Genomic DNA, 24,487 nt, shown 5'->3' on the forward strand with positions numbered 1-24,487 from the left:
ATTCTCCTCCCAGTCTGGTCTGGGAGGGGAGTGGAGCAACAGGGCAAAACCCTCTGCACATTCCCCAGGTGGCTGCTCCAGTCCTCTTCTGAGCCAGTCTGGATTCTGGTCTGGGGAGCGAGTGTGGGTTGCCTGCTGCTTCCTTGTTATGCTCCTGGCAATGGCAGCAAAGAGGGGGAGTTTAGATGCTCCCTTTCCGCTGCAAACTGGGGAATGGGTGGGGAGCAGAGTAACTGCTCTTTGCCCCCAGTCTGCTCTCTAGACCAGAGTTCCTGGCTTGGGTGGGGGGGGGGGGGTACTTATTTTGCTGCTCCATTTCCCACACCTCCCAGACCCATTTGGGACTGGAGGGAAGCAGCTACCTTGCTCCCTGCTTCTTCTCCAAACTGGGCACTGTCTTAGGGAACAGGCTGGGGGCTTTGCCCTATTGTTCCCTCTGCTCTGCTCCCCACCCACTTCACAGACCGCTGTCTAGAGAAGACATGGGGAATCATTCCTTGCAGCTCCGGTCCCCCCATCCCACCCCTTCCCAGAATAGGAGTAAAGCAACTACTGAGCCCTAAGCCTTCAGACTGGGATCAACCAGATCTGGTGAAAGCATGAAGAGCAGGAGAGAGGGACAGCTGCAAACTAAATGCCCTCTACTGGCAAGATTTCTACCAGTGAAAATGTCTTAGGCCAATTTTGTACTGGAAATTTTTGTTTGTGGCCAAAATCGTGTTTCGTAGCAAGGAGCTATGTGCAGGCAGAGTGTGCAACTGCTCAATGCTCCTTGGAGGATGTGGATAGATGAAATGTCAGATTCTTTCAAATTCTCTCTAGCAACCACAGAAAATGATCCAAATCATCCATATATTTCAATAAGCCTTATATAATTTTGTTTGACTTGAAGACCTTAACAATACATGATTTGTTTGACTTGAAGACCTTAACATTACAAGATGATCTACTGAGGTCCCTTCCAACCCTAACATCTATGAATCTTGAAGACCACAGATGCTTTAGTGCAAGGGTATCCTTTATAAACCAGTCCTAGAGCAAAGCACAACATAAATTCGGACGAGAATCTGATGGTGTTCAACGCTGATAAATGCAAGGTTCTCCACCTTGGGGGAAAAAAAACCCGCAGCATCCTTATAGGCTCGGCAGTGCTATGTTGGCTAGCACTATGGAAGAAAGAGACTTGGGGGTCATCATTGACCACAAGATGAACATGAGCCTGCGATGCGATGCGATGCGGCGGCTAGTAAAGCGACCAAAATGCTGGCTTGCATCCATAGATGCTTCTCAAGCAAATCCCGGGACGTCATTCTCCCCCTGTACTCAGCCTTAGTGAGGCCGCAGCTGGAGTACTGTGTCCAGTTTTGGGCTCCACAATTCAAAAAGGATGTGGAGAAGCTTGAGAGAGTCCAGAGAAGAGCCACGCGCATGATCAGAGGTCAGGGAAGCAGACCCTACGATGACAGGCTGAGAGCTCTGGGGTCTTTAGCCTGAAAAAGCGCAGGCTCAGGGGTGATCTGATGGCCACCTACAAGTTTATCAGGGGTGACCACCAGTATCTGGGGGAACGTTTGTTCACCAGAGCGCCCCAAGGGATGACGAGGTCGAATGGTCACAAACTACTTCAAGATCGTTTCAGGCTGGACATAAGGAAGAATTTCTTTACTGTCCGAGCCCCCAAGGTCTGGAACAGCCTGCCACCGGAGGTGGTTCAAGCGCCTTCATTGAACACCTTCAAGACGAAACTGGATGCTTATCTTGCTGGGATCCTATGACCCCAGCTGACTTCCTGCCCTTTGGGCGGGGGGCTGGACTCGATGATCTTCCGAGGTCCCTTCCAGCCCTAATGTCTATGAAATCTATGACATTCATTCTTCGTATATAAGACACTTCTGCTATCATCAGCATTTTTCCTCTGCCACTCTAAGCAGTAAGTTAAGGTTAAGATTTAATTATGTGCCTTAGTTTCGGTAGTCCTCTGTGCAAAAAGTATTTCCTCTTCCTGTTGGTTTTCCCTGGGATGTTTTAGCGCTGAGTCATCTGAAGAAATAAAATTCTGGGTTTTGTGCACAGTGGAGCTATGGGGTTAACATCCTGTTTGCTCACCTTTATTAATTTCTAATTCAGTGCATTGTGAAGCCTGTTATTCTTGGGTACATTGTCCAGTAGGGTGTCTTTGGAGGCTAAAGAGCATCTCTAGTGTTTCTCTTTGGTCAACCATTGGTAGTCTTTTGTGGGTGGGGAGACGGGGTATGACACTTGAAGCAAGGGTTGGTGTGGGGCACCTCAAGGCACATGGGTCAGGGGGTGCCACCCCTGAGGGCTCTGACTTCTCTGGCGCCCCCTGCCCCATGCTGTCCTGCCAGGGCTTGTTTCTCCTGCGGAAGGTGAAATCCAAGGGGAAAAACCCAGGGGCAGATCCAGGAAGGGGCAGTCAGTTGTTTCTTCCCCCCTTCCTGCTCCACCCAAAGTTTAAAACCAGCTGCCTGGTAAGGGCCGCAACATTTCTAGTCAGGAAGCACTGCGGGGGTTGCCCTGTCTCCAGTGCCACACGTGGCTACACGCAGGTGCTTGAGAAGTACCAACTTTATTCTGAAGATGTGCCACCCGCTGCTGTGGGTACCCGGGGAAACAGGTCGCCCCTCGCGGGGACGTGCCCAAGAGGTGTGGTCCGTCCTCCTGCTCAGAGCAGTACCGGCCCAGCCCAAGCTTCGTCTACAAAACCTGCCATGCTGGGGACCCCCCGCGCTGGTGCCTGGTCCAGCGCCGCCTTGTGAGAGGGCTTTTCCTCATCTCCGACCTAGACCTGCCCAGCGGCCCCTGAGGATCATTGCTCCTGCCAGCATCTGCCCCCGCCGGCGGCGGTCTGCCCGTGCTCTCCCCCGGGGTAGGGGCAGGGGCAGGGGCCGTGCAGGCTGCTGTCAGCCCCCTGCCCCGCGGCTCGGGAAGCAACACCCTTGGGGGCTGTTTTGGACCTGGCTTCTCCCGCTTCTGTGCACGCAAGCGGAGCCAGCCAGAGCCCGTCCCGACATCTTTCTCCCGTTTTTTGTTGGGGGATTTTTTTCCCTCCACAACCTTCAAACCTCTGGTGTCTTTCTCTGCGGCAAAGAGGCGGGTCCCTGCCCCCACCGGGCGCTGCCCGCCCCGGCGCCGCTTTCCCGCCTTTCCCCGCTCCCAGTCCCGGGCGGAGGCGAAGGCGTCAGGCAGCGCCGGGGGGTGAGGAGCCGCCCCGCTCCCCTCACTGCCCGGCCGGGCCTGGTCCGGCGCGAGGAAGGGAGGGACCCGGGACTGCGGTTGTGCCCCGAGGGCCTGGGGACAGCGAGGGGCTTTCACCTCAGAGACACCCCGCCCCCGCACTGCTGAGGAGAGAAGCGGGGTGGTGGTGAAGGGGAGGGGGTCCCTGCGTGTCTGAAGTACAGGCCTCTGGCTCTCCCCGGGGCGGAGAGGGGGGTGTCTTTAGGTGTTTTGAAGGAAAAAAACTCTTCAACCAGATGCTTATCCCCCTCCCCAACTCCCACCCCGCAGCTTGAAGACCCCAGGCTCCTGGTCTCTCCTGAGGTTCAACCTTCCCACCCTCCCCTCCCTTTGGAGGCATCCTCCATCCTTGGATAGAGATTGTCCAGTCTCCCTTGGATGGAGCAAGGGTGTCAAACATCCTTGGGGGGGGGGGGGGGGGGCGCCCCCACACCCCCCACCGCGGGTCCGTCCCCATCCCCCCTCAGAGCCAAACCCAGCTCCAGCAGCAGGCAGGGAGCTGCAGGGGTTGCGCCCAACCCCCCGCCACTGCCACCCATAGGCCCGTGCGCCCAGCTGGGCCCTGGCATTTGGCTATGGTGCGATCCAGTGCCAGTCTAGCTGCATGGACCACCCTCAGCCCTCCCTGTGCGCTGGCATGACCCAGCCCACAGGGCTATGTCATCCCCTAGGAATGGAAATTTGGCAGCGAGGGAGCAGCTGGTGGCACTATGAATGGCTGCAGCTCTGGGCTGTGTCACAGCAACTGATGCTGCTGCCACTTTCTGCTGCCACAGGCTGGATCCAACCTGTAGACCTTAGGTCGAGCACCACTGGTTTAAAATATCCTGCATATCATTTGGTTTATGTAGAGGTAATTTATTGATACTGTTTCTTTTATTTAAGGGTTCATTTTAATCCTTGTTGTCTGACATGTGCTTTCTTTTAGTGGATAAAGCAGCATTTACAATTTTATCTCTGCTTGGTCTTTGGGAATAGCTGGTGGCAAGCCAGTGTTGAACTGTGCCTCCATCTAGCTGTTCACTGCCTGACTACCTTACGCAGCGCAATCAGGTTGGGAAGAATGACTCCCTTGAGCCTAGGTTTTTATTTACTGTTCTCATACTGCACCACATCACATAGGTTGTGTTATTTTTGGGATATGTTTTTTTTTTTTTTAAAGCAGTTATTCCCTTAACCAACAAATGCAATTTTTAACACAAATTAAACATGGAAACACCAGAAAAGGAGAGCTTGAAAATGACTGTTGTAGGCTAAACTACTACCATAGGCAAATTCTACTGTTGTGGTGGGGAAAAACATGTACAGCCACATATGTTTGTACTTGTCTATTGTTCTACTGAATATAAAACACTGAGAGGGTTTTAAATTTAATTGTATACATACTTGTAACACTATTTATTACTAGTAACTTTTTCAGTGGCAAGACACTGACAGTACCATACTTCTGCTTTGCCTGTGATAGGTTAGGGGGTGATCTTGATGTGTTGGGCATTATGCATGGTAGTTGTGTGCACAAGTTGTTCCTGCTGTTCTTCATAACAGGTTAGACAAACAATTGTCTAGGATGATTTAGACAGGGATGATACTACCTGGATCAAGAGGTGGTAGCAGATGACCTCCTGAGGTCTCTTCCAATTCCCTACTTTTTATGATTCTGATTCCTTATTCCTTCCTAAAATAACTTTTTGTATGATTTTGTAAATCCATTTTAATTAATGTGCAAGGTAGTACAGGGAGATGCTAAATGTATGCTGTATATTTAAAAAGGAATTAAAAAAAAAAGTTTCTGCAACCTACAGTAGAACCCCACACTACAAAATTATAAAAGCTAAAAATTAAGGCAATTCAGAAAAGGAATACAAAGTTTGGGAAGGCCATAAGCCTGACTTTTTTTTTCTTTAATTTCCAGAAGGAATACAGTTCAGAATAAACTCTGGGTGCTTCCCAGCTTATCCAATTTTTGGCATATTCAGTAATAATGCAGTTCCTTGACAGAAATCAAATCTTGATGTCATGAAATATGTAATGAATATTAAAAGATAAATAAAATGATGTATGGTAGGGCTGGAGGAGATGTAGAGATCCTATAGTCTGTCCACTTGCTCAAAGTATACCCAGCCCATCCTTAATAAATGTTTGTCTAACCTTTTTAAACCCCCCCCCCCCCGTCTTACTAGATAATTCATTGAAGTGCTTAAAAGATTTCATAGACAGTTTCATAGGATAAAGTTAACATGTCAGTATGAGCATCACTAGAATTTGACTTTTGAAAATAGCATTTAAAAAGTTAATTGGTACAATATACTTATTATGGTAGGGGAAGAGAAACACTCTGATGATGGCACCTTCAGGAAGAAAACATCCTGGGAAATCTGGTAAACCAGTTCAGGAAGATCAAGCTATATGTACCTATGACTTCCAGGAAGAAAAGAAAGATCTGAGTGGATCAGAGGAAGATAGGGAAGGTACATCAATCAACTAAAATGATCATGTTAACTGGGAATTATGCATTTAAATTTATATACTGTAAGTTACTCAAATGTATATATTGTAAATACTCAAATGGTACAATGCTCTATTTTTGACATTTCTGATAACAGATAGAAATGGGGAAGTCAGTACATCAGAGTGATGGCATTATGTAGCCTTCCTTGTGAGGCAGCCACAGACAGATTGACTTGAAGCCAATGATTCTGACTGGCCTTCAGCTGGAGAGAACTACTTAAAGCAATAGAACAGCTTTGTGTAGCCAGCGTATGGTTATAAAACTTAGGCTTCCCATTGTCATCTGTAATAGAATAAGTCTTTTTATGCTGCATTCTCTTCTGTACTTGGAAACAGTAGTGTTCCTCTCTCCTTTGCATCAGGTATGTGGACAGAAGAGAATAGAGAATGATGCTCAGCTCTGTTACCTGTGTACCAAGTGCTGACTGATGGATTTGGGAATGCAAGAAAAGTCTTCTTAAGCTATAAGGAGGGTTGGTATTTGTGGCTTGGTGGCAGGGAGGAGTCAAGGGTGTGGAAGGTCATGGATGAACCAAGAGCGAAGAATGGGAAAAATGCATTAAAGAGGCAAGGAGAATCCTCTGAAGAGAAAGACAATATAACAAGGAAGAAAAAAGGCACAGAAAGGAAGCATATGTCAGCCAGCAAGGCAGGATGGTTTTGTTTTATGCCTGAACCACGTAGCTGCTAAGCAGTGCTATCTTTTCCTAGGAAATATAGTAATGGGGTTTCATTTAGAATTGACTAACCAAATGGTGACATCCTTTCAAAGTATTTACTGCAACGCCTCGTGTTTTGGATGCTGAATTTCAGGGAGCACCATTTGTCTTTTGTTGGTTTTCCCCTCTTCAGTTGTTCGTTAAATCGTTTACAGAAGATCTATACAAGTGAAGATCTTACAGCCACTGTCTCATATTGAGAATGTTGGTTTTCCTGCTGTGACTTTAACTGCTTCCTGTGAAGCATTTGACAGATTTCTCCAGTGGGCTAAACTTTAATGAGGAATGAACATAGATCTATTTTGGATACTGTATGGACCATACTATTAGAGAAAAGCCATCTCTGCTGTTACTTCTCAGCCAACCGCAGTGTCTTCCTTGCATATATATCTGTGTAATGTCTATATATGGTTATTTATAATCTGAGACACCAGTGGTTGGTGTTTACATTAAGCAGAGTGTCTGTTTTATAGCTCTACATCAACAATAGTTCTGAAAAGGGTAGCGAACATGTACAGAGCTTTTGTTTTTTAGGCTATCACATGACACTGATTCATACTGCTTTAAAAAAAGTAAAAACCCTTATAATACAATATTTTGGCAAAATGTATTTCAGATTCCAGCATCAGACAGACCTCACATTTTTGGGCCCAGTAGTAGAAATCCTGTATGTATGAAACCCAAGGGATGAGAAGGTCCAACGATTATAAACTACTGCAAGACCATTTCAGACTGGACATAAGGAAGAATTTCTTCACTGTCCAAGCCCCCAAGGTCTGGAATAGGCTGCCATCGGAGGTGGTTCAAGCAGCTACATTGAACGCCTTCAAGAAAAATTTGGATGCTTGCTGGGATCCTATGACCCCAGCTGACTTCCTGACCCTCGGGCAGGGGGCTGGACTCGATGATCTTCCCAGGTCCCTTCCAGCCCTAATGTCTATGAAATCTATAAAATCTTCTGAAAGAAGGGATAGCTACTTAACCGATAATTCTGCTTTCTTAAGGACCCTATTTCATAATACTACAATTCACCCAGAATTTTGATTTCTGTTTTAAGTTGTTAATTTTTTTAAGGTCAAATTATTTCCATCTTTGAAATGATTATTTTGTTGCTAGTTTGGGAATACAGTCATTTTTTTTCTAGAAGGTTTGCTGTTGTGGCTCAAACATTCAGTATAGGACTAATTGAAAAGGGCCCAGAGGAAATCGATGGTGTGCCTATTCAAATCTGGTACTTGGGGAAAATCTAGGATGCAGAGGGGGTTTTAGTCTGTCTTATGCTAAACAAATTGTAGATTTCATATGATTTCTTTGGAGAAAACAGTTACAGAAAAAAAACATAACCACTTTCCAGCAAAATAGTTGATGTGGTCTCTGTTTTTTGTTTTTTAAATATTTGAAGGCGAGACTCCAGTAATAGATAAACATGGGAAAAAAAGACCTTCAGTGATGCCTCACAATGTGACTGAAGATGATGTGGGGTAATTTTCTTTAAAATCTTAATTTTTTGTTACGAAATTTTGAATAGGTATTAGTTACTGAAATTTGATAAGCCTAGTTTTGTGTCACATAGATTCCATTCAGTTAAAATGTCCAATAGATAGAAGACCAGATAAAGTGTGTTTAAAAAAGAAAAACGTACATATGTGTTTTATAGAGAAACACCAGTTGTTTGAGTGATAACTAACAGCTACAATGTAGCGGGGAAAACAGCTTCTCAAAACTGTTTTGTTTCCTCCCAATGGTGTTTTACAAGTTCTACCCCATGTCATTTATCATCTTACTGTCTTTCTCAAATCTTATTTTTCTTAAGAATTATAACACTTTCAAATTGAAGTGTTCCATTATTACCTGAAAAGCTCCATTTTTTTGTATGTAAACTTTATTTATAAATAGAAACTTCTGAAGGTTATGCTTGAAAATGTAGTTTTGGGAAAGATGTCAAAATTAACAGATTGAAGTTGTGACCAGTTCTCTTTGTCAGAAAGGGAAAGGCAGGCTTCAGAAGAAATAATACCTCTTTTTTAACAATGACTCAGAACCTGCTGTGGGCCTGATTAAACCTCTGCTCTCTCTCCACTGCCACACATACCTGTTTAATCATCTTTCTGTTTTAAGTGCACTATACAAAACAACCCCCGTTGTCTTTTATTGTGACCAGGGCTGTCCCCCAGCATTGCCAGTCTTGATGATATATTATTTTCTTCCCCTATCTTATTACTCTCACCATCCTCATACATAGAATAGTTCTACAGATTCTTGTTTATCAGTTTACCACTTTTACAGTCAGGTTCTTAAAAATATTCCCGCCTTGCTCCTAGGATGTGAGTTAACAAAATATTGTCATTAAAAATCATTCCATTTAGCCTGTTCTTTGGCTTTCCTATTTTTGTGTGTTTTAGGTAGTGCCAAGGAGGTAACATAGAGGGACTTAATCTTGTGTGTTGTACAACAGCGGCAGCACTTTAGTGTTACTGTTTTTAAATAGAGGGGAAAAAACTGTCAGTTCAGCTTTTGCATTTGTTCATATTCTGTGGTCGTTTATACAAAAATATATTCAAAGTTTCTGAAACACTAAATATTTTGTAGGGGTGAAGTACAGAATATGTTGGAACGGTTTGGAGGTAAGTATATTTTATTCATATCCTTAATTAAGCAGGAACTTTTTCTTGATTTCCTGATTCTATAAAAAATAATGGTAATAGCACAAAGTTTAAGAGTGACAGGCAAAAAAGTGACAAATATTGTAGCATCTTTATAGCTGTACGCTACTTTCTGCTAAAAAAGAAAAATTAACATATAAATGGAGCATCATGCAAGAATCCAATGAAAATATAAGTGCAAGGATTTTTGTAGACTGATTACAAGGAAGAGAGATTAGGAAGGATGCATGCATATAGTTTAATATGAGTCACATACTAAAGTGACGATGATTTTAAAGATGAGATTAGAGATGCAGAGATCCAATAAAGAAGGGTATAGGTACCTACACATTCTGTACTGAAGCACCTGCCTTTGAGGCACCTGAATTCCAAATAAAGAGTTAGGTGTGTGGGCGAGAGAGTAACATGACTCAGAATGATTATACAAAAACCTTCTGCCAAGTGGGGAACTCCCATGCATCTTGCATTCCTTGCCACACAATAATAAAGCTTCAGCAGGTGAGGTAGTGTACGCCTCCATCCTAGCTTTGCTTCTAACTTGGTGATTACAGCCACTCTCCCAAGAAGTGAGGACTGTGGATTTGAATCACTGGAGACTGAAAACAGTATAGTATTCCCACTTTGTGGGCAAATGTCCAAATCACCATCTCTGTTCTCCTCCTCCAGCAGTCATATCTTAAAAATAAGGCAGTTAAAAGTGAATTTTATGAAGGGCCCAATCCTATTTGCATCCATTACGCCAATTCTGAGGACATACACTGGATCAAGCCCCTCAGAAAATTTAGGCCTGGGCCACACAAGTCAAATCCAATGAAGCCCACTTATAAGTTACATTTTCCAATGGAAGGCCACCTAGGCCAGGGGTGCTCAACCTTTTTGCCCAGAGGGTCAAACGAGCAGTACCTGGTCCATGCATAGGTTGGATCTGGCCAGTGCTCCTGCAGCAAGGCCCTACCTGGAGGGGAAGCAGCCCAGCCTGATACAGCTGTGTAGGGGAAGGAGGTTTGGCCAGGCCCCACAGGATCAGGGGGAAAAGAGCATAGTAATATGCTGGATCACAGTTTTGAACTTAGGTGCCTGTCCTGTTTCAGGTGCCCAATACCTTTTCATACTTGCAGAGAGGTGGGAAAATATAAGTTGAGAAGCCATTTTTATCACCCCTCAAATTGTCATTACAAAAAAGAAGCAAGGAGGAAAATGGGATTGCAGGAATGGTGAGAGGAGATAGGGACTTGCATAGATGTAGAGCAAGTGGTAATGTTGAGCAAATCCTTCAAAAATCAGAAAGGGATTTTTGAGACAAATAATGAATGGTCATGGTGCGAGTGAACAAGAAAATAGTTTGACTGCAGGGTTTAGGAACACTAAAAACTAGGAAAGTCAATTATCAGTAATTAAGTGATCATCATATGAGATTTAATTTCTGACAGCATCAAAGAATAAGGATGAATAATAGCAATCTTGCGGAGACAGTTTTAGAGAGAATTATTTGGTTTAGTAGCTAGAACACTTGGTAACTCACAGTTCATAACAATAACACATTTCCCTTCCCCTGAAGAACTTATGTTATGAATTTTTGTATGACACACAGAGGGGCAAAAAGTAGTGGTGGGGGGAGGAAGAAGGAAAGATGAGTCACAATAACAAGATAACTCACCTACTCAGTAATTGGCTGAATAATATTTTTAGTTTTATAACAGAAGTAGATGTCTTGTAAAATATTTTTTTGCATGTATGTGGACTCCAAGGCATAAAATGGATCTTAAAGAACTTTGTTAATTCAAATCGCTAAGAGTGTCTAAATGTCTTGCTTTGGAGGAAATATAAGAATGCAATCCTAGTCGCAGCAGCTTTGGTAAGAGGAGGATTTCAGGCTTCATATAAATAAGTTAGAATAAATTACTCAAGCCTCAAGATAGGTAAAAGGATAGGTTATGGAGGGATCAGAAAAAGCGAATGTTATCTGTACAAAAATAATAGAACTAAAGCTAGCAAGAAGATATCGAATAAAATGTAAGGACAATAAAAAGTTGGCAGGTGTACCCTTTATGTTGATAGTGATAGCAGAAGAGAAGAAGTAGCTGGCAGTAGGGGACAACCTTTTGACAGGAATGCCACAAGTTAGTCCCACACCCTCCTCAAATGTCACTTTGATCCCCTTCCCCTACCCAATCTGCTGCTCTGCTTTCTGCTCCCAGCCCTGTGCTCTCTGCCCAATTTGCTGCTTCCTGTCCTATCTGCAGCTGTGCTGCCTGTCCCCTCCCTGATCTGCCATGTGCCACTCACAGTCTTATGGTTTATGACACTTACGTTGTAGGCTGGCCGACTTAAGATGCTTATAACTTTAAAATGCATCTAAACAAACATTTTATTGTAAAGTAGCAGTTCATGCTATCCCTATACAGAATGTCATTATCTGAAGATTAAAAGTGTACTTCTTCTATTTAGTATTTTAGAAATATTGATAAACCATTACTTTGTTAATGTATTACAACCTACCTCCAAGTTATTAAAATAAGTATGTCTCAAAAAGTTCTTGGGTTGATGAAACTTTTATAATAATATTTTTAAAATGCCAAAGTTATTGCACACTTTTTCAGTTACAAAGCATTGTGAATGCTTTTCCTAAATGTAATTGATAGCATTTGCACTAATATGCTGTTTTAAAATTCAAATATATGCATAATACAATTTACAATTATTTTTCATCCATTTCAGCTGATATTAACAAGGCTCTCCAGGCTAAAAAGAAGAGACTAGAAATGTATACTAAGGCTTCTCTCAAAACCAGCAACCAGAAAATTGAACATGTTTGGAAAACACAGCAGGAACAAAGGTAGTATTTACATTTAATACGGTGGAAAAGTGTAAGATGTAATTATGTATTTTTTCTGGATCACAGTACCTGCTATAGCATCATACACTTGTTAGATTTGTTTTGGCAACAAAGAACTTTCTACCCAGGCACTTCTGCTCAAGCACTTCTGTTTTTTTGTCTCCAATTCTGTCACTTCAAATTCACAGAAACAACTCACCTGAACTCTCTCTTTAGTAACGGAAATATAATATGTCAGAGTTTGTGAGCAAACTGACTAGTATAGCCATCTGTTATGTTTCATTTTGATGAAAATTGACTTCAGTCAGTGTTAATTGTTCAGAACATTTTTATTTTAATCAATCATTTCTAGTTTGTTTCATTTGAAATTTTTTCCATGAACATTTTCCGTTCCAAATTTTCTCTCAAAAATTGAAAATTACTATTTATTGAAAAAGTGTAATTTTATCTAACTTTTCAATGATAAATGACGCGTAGGATTTTTCCCTCCACTTGGAGGAATGTTTAGTTATTGATACTGGCCTTAAAAGACAGAAGATGAAACCTGGCATTAAATATTTTATAAATCAGACATTTTTAAAATAGGGTTTTTTTTGGTCAAATACACTTATAGTTAAATGTCATCTTTTTCAACAGCTAAATAGCTTATTTTTTTACATATGCTATTCCCAGCATATTGGTAGACGTAGTTATGCAGGCTTACATACTCAACTTATAGAAAATAAAAGACTTCTTTCTTATTTCCAAGTCGGCCTCCCAATCAAATAAACACGTACTTGGACATTTAATCTTTTAATCCTACATAAGTGTTATCATTCCAGTACAGATTAAAAAAACAAATCCATCTGGCATTAGTGGCTCTATATTTATTTTAACTGATATTTCAGTTTTACATTGCTAATCACAATAGTAACTGCAAGATATATTTTTAGACAGAAGCTGAACCATGAGTATTCTCAGCAGTTCCTGACCTTATTTCAGCAATGGGATGTGGATATGCAGAAAGGAGAGGAACAGGAAGAAAAACTAGCGGTTAGTTTCCAGCACAACATATGAATATATTAAAATGTTTTAAATCAGAAATACAAATGCTAATTACTCTTGTTGGGCACCAGGTTCCCTCATGCATAAATACACTTAAGTATGTTTCAGGGGAAAAAAAGTGCTACAGGACTCTTGCTGTCTTGATTAAAGGTTGGGTTTTTTTTATTTTGTATGATGTTTTTAGGATATATTGGACATGTCTATACATGCAGTTAATACACCTGAATTTTCTGAGAGGAAATTCAAGCTTATTGTAAGTGTTCCCAGGTGCACATCTATATGTGCACTACTGTTGGAAGAAGTTCAGTCTGGGGCTTCTCCTACCCCCCTGTCCTGCTCTGCCCCCCTGGAGCATCCAGGGAGAGACCCAGGCTCCCCCAGGTGCTAGCCCCAGGCTAGCAGGGGGCATGGGGACCAGGTCTGGCCTCCAGGGAACAGGGGAGCTGTCCAGAAGTGGAAGGGAGCTCCCAGTCACATGGAGCTAGGGATTGCAGCCCGGCTTGGCGGCACTGGCTTGGGGCAATGCCCTGGGCCCAAGCAGGGGGAGAAAGCAGCACTGGGGCCAGGGGGTAGACATGAGGGGGAAGCAGTGCTGGTCACCAGCACTGCTTCCTTCTCATGTCTCCCCCCGACCCTGTTCTGGTAGTGCTGCCTCCCTGCTTCTCCCCCCCAGTCCTGATGCTGCTTCCCCCACATCTTCCTCCGGTCTCAGCACTGCTTCCTCTGGTCCCAGTACTGTTTCCCTCCCCCACATCTCCCTCCCTGGTCCCAGCACCTGTTCTCTCCCCCATGTCTCCCCACCAGCCCTGGTACTGCTCCTCCCCCCCCCCCCCCCCCCCCCCCCTCTCCCCCTCCCCCCCCCCCCCCCCCAGTCAGCATTTACACATGCATATGGGACCAGCTCCTGGGGGGAGTAGTAGGTCCCATATGCATGTGTAAATGCTGACTCTTTACTAGAGGCAGACAAGGTTCCTTGGGGGAATTTGATATCTTTTATTAGACCAACCCAAATGGTTGGAGAATAGTTATTAAGCAAGCTTTCGAGTTCAAAAACCCTTTGTCAGGCTAAGGAAGCTGCAGCAGTTGGTGTTTACTACACATTAGATTAGTCTAATTGCACACTAAAGCATCTTGTGTAGAGGTGCCCGCTGCATATTGAAATGGTAGAGACCATCTGTGAGTGTAGTGTTTCACCTTAGCTTTATACATAGGGATAAATTGTTTTCTTTACTGGGCAAAACCCTCATGAGAATTTAAAAGCAAATCCTTGAGTATCCAGCCATGTTTGGGGTAAAGCTTCGTCCAAATTTCCAAGGATTGTGTGGCAAGGTAAGAAAGAAAGGGCACGTTGTACCTGGCATAGCGTGAGCATGTTAGGCATGTAGGGTAGAAGGACAAATGGATGCTAACAGCAATTACACTTGATCCTCTTCCCTGGATTGATAATATAGAGAGAGGGGAAGGGAGCTATGTAATGAGACAGTTCAGATCACGTGGCAGATCCATGTTATAAACCAGGAATTTCCAATGGAGAGGTAAGTTTTGTTTATTAACACTGACAGCAGCATCCATCTAATTTATCATTCACTAACTAACATGGCTTTTGTTTGTGCTTTAGAATATGTTCCGTCAGCAACAAAAGGTTTTCCAACAGGCGAGAATAGTTCAGAGTCAGAGACTGAAAACAATTAAACAGCTGTATGATCAGTTCTTAAAGGTCCAGTATATATACTTTTTGTAAACTACGTGAACCTTGAATAAGACTGTTTTGAAATTCACAGTTAAAGCAGAAGTACTATAATGAGTAAAGAATTTATAGTTTGTTTAAGCATAATAGTAGAGCTTTGCACAAGTTTTCTGTAATTAATCAGCTTGGTTACTTAAGTATATTTCTATTTTTTTTTTAACTAAGATCTTGTCTACACATGTATGTTGCCCTTATTTGACACATACTTGTTTAAATAAATAACTGACTTAAATAAGCAAGCCACTCAGGTCCCTGTGTGGACACACACCTCTTAAATTGATTATATCTGTACACTTGCCAAAATTAAAAACTACAGAGTCAGGTTTAAATAAAATTGAGTACTGAAACAGATGCTTGTGCTAGATTAAACACATCACACTTCCAGTTAAACCACTGCAACAGTGTGTTTATGTACATCAGCCCTTAGATTTTTATTAATGTTAGGAACAATTGCATTGCTTTAAAGTGTTCTGTATTCTCTTCTTAAAACTGTAAGCCAAAATTTAACACTTTTTACACTTCAGCTGAGGCAGCCATCTCCCTAAAAGTAGAAACTAAAACAAAGAAAGGATAGTGACCTCTCATCAGGAATCTTTTTTTTTTTTTTTAAAGAAATAACTTGCTAGATAAATCCCCATTTAAAAAAAAAGTGTTCTAATGGTGAGATGCTATGTTTTACTTACTAAATGTGCTTTCCAGAAAAGCACTGAGCAACCTGAGATTTACTTTCATTAAACTGTTATGGCTAAGTAATTCAATCCAATGCTGGCAAGAAGAGTCAGTCAGCCAGCAATAAGGATCTCGTGTGAAAGTGGAAACAGTAGACCAGTTAATAGGCTCTTCTGATTAACTGACTTTTATGGTCTTTGTTGACTTACAACACTACATATTTGCAACCACTGCTTTTGATGTCACATTTAGAGAAGAAAGTAAACACTATATACACATGCTTAATATACACAATTAACAGTTAAATGCCTTAATGTATTCTTATTATCAGTAATTTAAGATAAACATACTATATTGTATTTTGTCCATCCTTTCAACCTCAAACTATAGGTAAAGTGAATAATAGAACCAAGTTAAACTAAAAATCTGATTTAAGACAGGTGACCAGTTCAAAGATACCAGTCTGTATAATTCCCTGATTTCCTGCCCCTGGAGCAGGGCGCTGGACTCGAAGATCTTCCGAGGTCCCTTCCAGCCCTAGTGTCTATGAAATGTGTGTACTGACAAGCATCACCTAAATGCCCATCTATGCTAGTAGTGTTATAGTTTGGCTGGGCATAAATGCTTTTCAAAATGTAAGTTATCTAGTTTAAAAAAAGAATACTTCCAAGTTTAGTAGTTTTATATTAATTTAGAAGCATAATTAAATGTCAAGTTAAAATTAATAGCTACCAGAAACAGGAAAAACAATTACATTCAGTCAAAAATGTAAACAAGTCCATGAAAAACTGAGAAATTACAATATAATTTCTTGTTTCAGGATTTGAAGTAGGAATTTTTTTTAAGGGAAAAAAAATGAGTTTTCAAAATGTCTGATAGCATTGAATGAAGAAAAATCATCTTTGGAAAAACTGGAAAAGCTGGGAAATGTCAGTAAAAAAAAAAATCCAAGGCATTCATTTTGCTGCACTGTGTGTGGACAGAAAAAATGCTTTTTTCAAAAAGCAAAAAAAAATGAAAACTTTTTTTGTCTAAACTTCTGGGAACATAAAAAAAAAAATACTTTATCAAATAAAATCCCCTTCTAAACCTATTTTTGCCAAGGAAATTTTTATCAACTTTAACCAGCTTTTGTTTAGAGTATTGCAATAGGTTTGAAAACACACGTGCTGTCAGGACATGCTGCTATTAACAAATCTACAGTAACTGTGAACTGATCTTAATTTTACATGAAATGCTAATGAGTATACTTAATCAGTATTACCTAAAAAGCTGTATTAAAAGTAATAACATTTGGACGAAGCTATCTTAACGGTGCAATGCAAATGGAGGCTGAAGCACTGCTACTATCTTTCATTCCAAGTAAAATTAGAATGTACAGATTGAGCTTAATATTGTGCCCACACAATCTCAACTGCATATGTGCACAAGTGGCCCCAGCTATCAGAATGGAATGAGTCCCATGTGTAATGGTAAGCATGATCTAAAACATCTGCAAGATAAGTCCAAATTAGTATGGGAAAAACAAGGTAGTCATAAGAGGTGAATGCAAAAGAAATAGGGATGTTAGCAAGGACTTTTAATCAGATGCTTTGCAGCTGCAGATGTGATAGACTTCTGTTGGGGAAAAATAACTTTAGGTACAGCACAGTAAGAATTCTAAACAGCTAGCTGTCTAATTTAAAAAAAAAAAAAATCAGTATAGTGTTGTACACAGGGTATGTGTTTCTAGAGTAGCAGCATATTTTCCAGTTGTATGAGAACTACAGAAGATATATGCCACCTTTGGCAAACAACTTGTTGATTGAGCCTGGTTTAATTTTGAAATCCAGTTCAACTGACAGTGAAAATAATTGTTCTGTAACGTTTAGAGCATGGAAGATATGGAAAAGAATAATGAAAATCTTCTAGCTGGTGCACAAAGTGAACTTCGCAAGGAAATGGCTATGTTGCAAAAGAAAATTATGATGGACACTGTAAGTATTAGCACTGATTTTTTGAGGGGAGGGAGGAAATCAGTGCAAAAAAAATAAAAAAAAAAGTCAGGAGAAAAATAATTTAAGATTCTCTTAATTAGCTCAGTAGGCCAGACTAAAGTGGTATTTTTTTCCCTAATTGTTATCTGTGTTCAATTTTATCTCCTTTTCTTGTAACAGCAACAACAAGAGATGGCAACTGTTCGGAAGTCTCTTCAGTCCATGTTATTCTGATGGTTCATTGAACAACTTGTACCTAAGTAACATGATATAATTATAACAGTTAGCTTTAGCTATAGAAAAATAAGCCTACTGCTTTAAAATTCTGTTTCCTAAATGTTCATATTAATCAAACCATGGCATGAATTGTTTCAAGTACTTCCTGTTCAATAACTGCTAGTGAAATTGATAAAGCTAAGCCTATCAGACTATAAAAGTGAATTCTTCACTCTAATTTCCTTTTTCAAGTTTACTTGAATTGTCCTTAGTTTTTTAATTTAGCATTTGAAGTGGACTGTCCAAAAGGTGATGTTATAACACATGATATGTGATTCTTAATCTGAACTGTAAGTAGGCGGCATTAATGCTAAATGGAACAAAATTCCACCAACACATAGCTAGGACCCTACTGAATTCACGGCAGAAGTAGGCTGCACTGCAGCTCCTTTAATCTTGCAAGTCAATACTGACTGGCGGTGAAGTAAAAGCCACCATTTTAAATATGGCACCATTTTTACCTCCCTGCTGCCAATTCGCCAAGGGGCCCCAGGTGGCCCCGCTGCTTGATGCTGACTAGCAGGGAAGCAAAAACAGCACCTTGTTTAAAACCAAGTTTTGCTTCCCCACCAAATTGAGAGCAAGCCACAAGTGGGGCCCCTCCACCAATCAGCAGCTGGGGGGAGGGGCACAACAGAGAAACCTGCTGAATTAAAGGAGCCTCAGCATAGCCCACTTCCACCATGAATTCAGTAGGGCCCTACATATAGCACCACAAGATTAAAGGTGCACCCTGGAAATCTGCTGTTAAGCAAAATGTTAAGTCTGAAAAATATTTGTTTGTGAACTAAAGAAACCATAACAATCATCATAGGCTTATATGTACATTTTTTTGTAGGTTTAGCCCAGTATCATACCAGAAGTTTTAGGTATTTGTGATACACAAGAATTAAGTTTAGTTGCTGCTGTAAGTAAGTTTTATTTAGTTTTCTTCCATTCCAGGATGTGGTTTTATTAAACATTAGGAACCTTATTGTAAACTTTACCATGCTACAAGAACAAATTTGTCAAAGCATGTTACTTGAATTTAAAAAAGGTATTCCAGCTTTACAGAGTAACTAATGTAATTAGTTTAAATAAACATCATTTTATAATTAACAACAGATATGCAGCAATTCAATAAATACCACACATTTAAAAGTTGGAACATGTACTGTGAATTCTTGTGTACCAATAAAAAATATCCCAAAGATATCCCAAATCAGGTTCCTGCATCCAGAACAGTAGTTCAAGTGTTAGTCTTTGCTGTTTGAAAGAATTAGCAGTTTAATAAAGGCTTATGGTTTTAGAAGAAATTCTTTATATTGTGTATATTACATAATACAGATTTTTGTCATCACAGAAAAAATTGTTTATGCACATACAACTTAGAAAAAACCCAAAATATTTTAATTAATGGCATTAAGCAGGCAACAGCCATTTTTACCAAGGAATTAATGTTCTCATGTTATCAAAGCTAAAGTTTCGATTCTGTAGTAATATACAAATAAGGAGAGGAGGAGTAACATACCTAGTTTTTCTAGAATGCCCTGAAAAATGAAGATTTTTAAAAATGCAAAGTATTCCAAAACCAGTCCATACAGATTCTCTACAATTTAATTTGTCCCTTGATTAGCATTTACATGATGGAACTAGGTCATCTGGAGACAATTTCCCCAGTTTTTGACTACTCCCTGGATTATGGAACCAGTGATTTTTCAGAGTGCTAGTGTCGTGCTATTTTCTGGATAGGGAGGTCTAGGCCAGCTGTTGATGATGCCAGAACAATTCAGTCCCCATTTAAAACTGGGATAGAGTAGAGGAGCAACATTAGTTCTCTAGAGCAGCAATTTCTGATGGCCTATTTAGAGAGCACTCAACTGCTTGTTTGCAATTAACAGCCACCCTTCCATAATTACTGGGGCTCAGAATTAGTGAAATAAGAATTCAGGGCGCTTCAGCAATGGCTCAGGTTAGCATGACATACTTCAACTGTGTGGATCTTTGGCGGCTTCTAAGCAATTGTTCTTGATTTAACATAATTACACGTAATTAAAAATTTTAGTTATGACAAACTCTAAACTGTCTCTTAAGGATCAAGAGGTAATGATGTAAAGTTTACTCAACATTTTCTATTAAATTGAAATGAAAAAGCACTTCTTTTACACAGGAAGTACAGGTGAGGAACCTGCTTAATCTGAAAATATCACTGGGCCTTCTCTTTAAGTAGTTCTCTCACTAACAGTATTTAGACACACTAAAGAATTTCACTGAAAACAAACCTAACTGCTAAAACTGATGTCATTAATAAATTTTACTTTATATAATTGCGCAAGTGAACTGAATATTCATGTAAATTTTGTCCAGTTTACTGGGAAAATAAAGAGGATTTATTCAGAGGTAGGTGAATTTTTATGCCATAGCCAGGAGATCAAAACAATCATCAGATTAGTGCAGCAAGAAAAAAGTTAATTCAATTCCATTTTTCTGGCATCAGTACAGCTTCAGGTCAGACAGCCTCTTTTCATGCAGGATTTTCTCCCAATGGAGATATGGAAAAACTCATTCTCCCAAAGTTGAGTCTCTTTCAAGTTTACCAGATCCCTGCATATGCAAGGCAGTTGTTTGGAAAAATGTCAACTTTCATTTGTCAATTGAACATGTTGAAGAAAGCTCATCTTCAAGAGCTTCATTATTCCATTTCTACAGAAACAGATTCCTGTTGTGAAAAGTACTTAAGGTTATATTTTAAAAGGCTATTAGGCCTTTATCCTGTTTCCTTAACTACAAGTCTGGTATGATGTAAATGCTCAGTGAACAATAGCTTTTGTCGCTAGTGTTTTGGGGGGGGGGGGGGGGGGGGTTTGTTGTTTTTTTTGCTATTGTTGCTTTTTTATGCTCACTTGTAGATTGGCAAAGATAAGGCTAGATCATTAGAAGACACATGATAGATATTTTATAGAACAAATCTCTTTGCCAATTTGTTTCATATTCTGACTTGTCTCACTCTTTTTCACATAGCTTTTGTATTATCTTTGATGTTGGACAGTGTTTGACAATATATTTACTTAGGAAATTCTATCCAGTATTTGGAAACAAATCTGTTGAGGCTCAGTGTGGTAACAAGTTAGATTAGATTCCTGGTATAATGTATACTTGGCTATTAGATAATATATTCATTTTGAAATATAGCTGCAGACAAGCTGTTTTACCACTGAGCTAAAATAAGATCTGTGGTGAATATATTTCAAAGGAAATGACACATTCATATTGCACTATCATGTTCAAAGTGAAAAAGGATCTTGATCAGATCTCTAAGCTTATGGGCCAATGTTCAGTCTTCTCACTTAACCTTCAGTTTTGCATTTTCAATTTTACAGACTGATACAGACAGCCCATTAATATTAATACTATTTAAATGTCAAATGATCAATTCTGCCTGCAAATCATGTAATTAATGATTAAGTATCAACAAGCAAACCTACAAATTATCGTAAATGAAAACTAGAGACCAGATCTTGAAATACAGAACACACATAAATATGTTCAATAGCATCAGCTTGTTTGGGTTTAGATTTTTAGGCTTCCTCAGTTTCCAGTATCCCAAAGAACATTTCAAATCATTCTGGAGTTTTAAATCTAGTAGCATTTTTTTTTTTTAATTAAAAGCTTGGGCTTGTGGGATACTGATCTCCCACTGACTTCAAACACCATATCATCTTAGCAGCAGCAGCAAGCACCTGCACAACTGTTTATACCAAAGTTAATTTCAAAATAATTTATGCCTTTTTTTATATATATATGTGGAAGCCTTTGACTAAATTCATAGCAATATTCTGCCAAAGCTTAGAAACTGAAAAATTAAGGAGAAAATGTTGGCCATTTTCCTTTGTGAACTCACACAGCTCTAAGAATTCTAGTTAGTTAGTACTTAAACTTTGCAGTTGTATCCATATACCAAAAGTAAAATAATCTATCTATTAAGGAATAGCTTGTACATAATTGAAAGTCAGTTTCAGATCAGATGCTCATGATCAAAACCAACAACTGCATTCTCTAGAATATATTTAGAACTCTATCCCAATTCAAAAATAAGAATCACAAGTAGAATCTGCAGGACTTCATGTTTTTAAATAATCACATTTGATATTATCTGAGCAAATTAACAAGTTTTTCATTGCCTGTTTTCTTGAAAAGTTTTGTTATCTGTACTCCTGAAAAGATATATCCTTCATTCAATATTCCCCTAACTGCTTCTCCTCTTCTCCTTTTGCTACTAGTCAGTCACTATGGTTTTGAACCTGTTCAGGTGCTTGATGAGATGAAATCTTGAAGACATGTATGTGTAGGTGAGCAGCAATCTGCATGCACACTCCAGTGGCATATCTCAGTAAATCAAACAAGGATATAAACTACAAAATGAAAAGAAGAGCATAAGGCACCAAAAGGTCCACATACTGTTACATTTTAAAAATGATACTGCAATTTAGCTATATATATCACTACTGATTCATGCAAATCAAAAACTTGATGTTAGGTTATTTTATACACAAAATATACCCCAAATTCATTAATGTAAATAAATCAGGATTGGTCCTAAACTCTAGCTCAAAACCTTGTTATAGTTACTCTATATAGAAACAGCTAAATCAGAGAAAAATCTAAATGAGTGTGGGAGAAGTCTTCAACCCACCACTTCAACTATATCCCCATATAAAACTGAACCTCTAAAATACTCATTTGAATCCACTTAAATACTTAAAATTTACAACAACAAAAAATGTTTACCAGTGCAATCCACAGAACTATATATTCATCAATAAAACTGTTGAAGTATTGGTTCAAAAACAGAAGCCCCGGCCCAATGAATGCAGTGTCCTGAAGATAGATTTCACTTTTTGTCATATGAGCCACCTATTAAAGAAAAAAAACCACAATGTCTAAAGTTAAAAAGTTTTAGCAAAGAAAATTTAGGGGACACAAAGTACTATTTGAAGAAAAAAGGAACTACAAGTAAATAAAAGCTCTTGAAGGACAGTTAACAGTTTAAAGCATAGTTTCTCAACCTGTGGTATGCAAAACACAGGTAGGGGGGGTTCACAAGACAGGCAGGGGGTATGCAGGTACCCCAACACTCTTACCCTCTTTTCCTCTCAAAACTATGGCAAAAAATTTGGTGCAATTAAAAAAATTAAATTCCCCAGTAATAATTTGGTGTGCCGCACTTTGCATGGCACCAGGTTCAGCCCTCCTAGCTTTGGCCAACATCACCTCAAGCCCAGGTACATACTTGCTTTGTGCACCCCTGGTGTAAAAGGTTTAAAGTAATGAAAAACCTGTTCCAACATATGAAACAACTGGTAAGGCAGGAAGTTCCTTCTACCTCACCCAGATTGTCTCTTGGGATGCCACACTTCCTGGACACTATGGGTGTGTCCCCACATGCAGGGCCATGTGCTTGCAGCAGCAAAAATAATAGCAGCACAAATTTGTGCCACTACGCACACACCTGCACGCGTGCTTTGGTGTGGGGAAATATGCCCTGCTTCAGTCAAACTGCTGTTTCCCCACTTCTCCTGGCTCCCAGTATGCTGGAAGAGCTGGGGCAGAGTGAAAGGAGGGGAGATGCTCTAGATGACAGCTAGAGTGTCTCCTTGGAGGACCAAGCCTCTGTGTCTGTCGGCGCATACTCCTGTGGTGTGTGTGCATCATGCTGCTTTTTGGGTTTTTGGGGTTTTTTTGCTACTGGGATTTCCCAGTAGTGAATTTTGCCCTCATACTACAAATTTGCAGGGCAGGGCATGTTTTAATGTGCTGGGCATGCATGAGGTTTGTGGTGCTGCAAAGAGGTCTGTGGTGCCACAAACCACATGTGCCTGCATGTCTGTATCTGGTATAGATTTCCAGAAAGACTAACCTCACATCACACAGCCAGCCATGACTCCGGAAAAAAAACAACTGTTTTATTTCGGGAGTGGGTGTTGTATGCAAGAAAATATGTTATTTTTCTGAAAAGGAAATTTATTTTAAAAGACACTGGGTTCTGCCACCATAAAGAGCATCTTCTGCCTAAACCCAAGATTCACCCTTTCCCTCTGCCTTTCTAATCCAGGCCTGCTTACAGGTTGATCTTTTTCAGCTTTCCTGCTTCTGCTTTTATTCCTAGGCACCATTTTATAATTACGTCAAAGTATACAGAGGTGAGTCTCCTCCCACAACAGGAAGAGAGACACCATCATGTTAGCTTCCTATGTGTGACCAACAGAACTAGGACACCAACTACAAGAAAAGTATAGTTGAATAAAGCAAAATGGAATAGTATCACTCTAAAAAAAATGTTTAGATTTAACAATATTAGCTGTTTACAAGTCACACTACAAAGTACAAAATTCCCATGTCACAATGATTCTTAAACTCATGTTGCTTTCTTAAAATACAGCATTTAGGTGCCACCCTCCCCTCTGAATGTGGCCACTGAGAAAGTAATTACTGAAAGACTGATGCAACAACTAAAAATGAAACAAGAATCAATTTTTGGACTTTATAAATATTTTTAGTTGTAAAAACTGAAAGAGGATTACTTTTCCTCTGGATTTAACTAAAACTGCCTGCAAAGTACAGTAATTATCTGTAGGATGCCCAATACATTTGTGTGTGCGCGCCTGCAAAACACAACCCTGGCTGCACACTTCCCTCCCCCAGCCTGGTCCCCCAAGACAGAGATTGAACAAGGTCCTGAAGAAATGAGTGTTACGTCCAGTATAGAAAAGATTGAATGGAAGAGGCTATATACACAGAAAAAAAACCAAAACTAG

General features: G+C 40.2%; 2 protein-coding genes across 2 annotated transcripts in view; one reads left to right on the forward strand and one right to left on the reverse strand.

Annotated features, from left to right (window-relative positions):
* Positions 1-18,453, forward strand: part of GNPTAB (N-acetylglucosamine-1-phosphate transferase subunits alpha and beta) — a 98,115-nt gene extending 79,662 nt beyond the window's left edge. Inside the window, exons 22-29 of the mRNA XM_025198926.1 lie at positions 5,576-5,723; positions 7,885-7,963; positions 9,072-9,106; positions 11,864-11,981; positions 12,914-13,013; positions 14,644-14,742; positions 17,313-17,417; positions 17,598-18,453. Coding sequence (XP_025054711.1) covers positions 5,576-5,723; positions 7,885-7,963; positions 9,072-9,106; positions 11,864-11,981; positions 12,914-13,013; positions 14,644-14,742; positions 17,313-17,417; positions 17,598-17,651 — 738 coding nt within the window. The 3' untranslated portion in view covers positions 17,652-18,453. The remainder of the gene's footprint in view (positions 1-5,575; positions 5,724-7,884; positions 7,964-9,071; positions 9,107-11,863; positions 11,982-12,913; positions 13,014-14,643; positions 14,743-17,312; positions 17,418-17,597) is intronic.
* Positions 18,454-18,592: 139 nt separating this feature from the next.
* Positions 18,593-24,487, reverse strand: part of CHPT1 (choline phosphotransferase 1) — a 40,234-nt gene continuing 34,339 nt past the window's right edge. Inside the window, exons 10-11 of the mRNA XM_025198916.1 lie at positions 22,461-22,586; positions 18,593-22,084 (exon numbers count right to left, since the gene is read on the reverse strand). Coding sequence (XP_025054701.1) covers positions 21,953-22,084; positions 22,461-22,586 — 258 coding nt within the window. The 3' untranslated portion in view covers positions 18,593-21,952. The remainder of the gene's footprint in view (positions 22,085-22,460; positions 22,587-24,487) is intronic.

The sequence above is a fragment of the Alligator sinensis genome, unplaced genomic scaffold, assembly GCF_000455745.1.
Source record: "Alligator sinensis unplaced genomic scaffold, ASM45574v1 scaffold74_2, whole genome shotgun sequence".
NCBI classification, from domain to species: domain Eukaryota; kingdom Metazoa; phylum Chordata; order Crocodylia; family Alligatoridae; genus Alligator; species Alligator sinensis.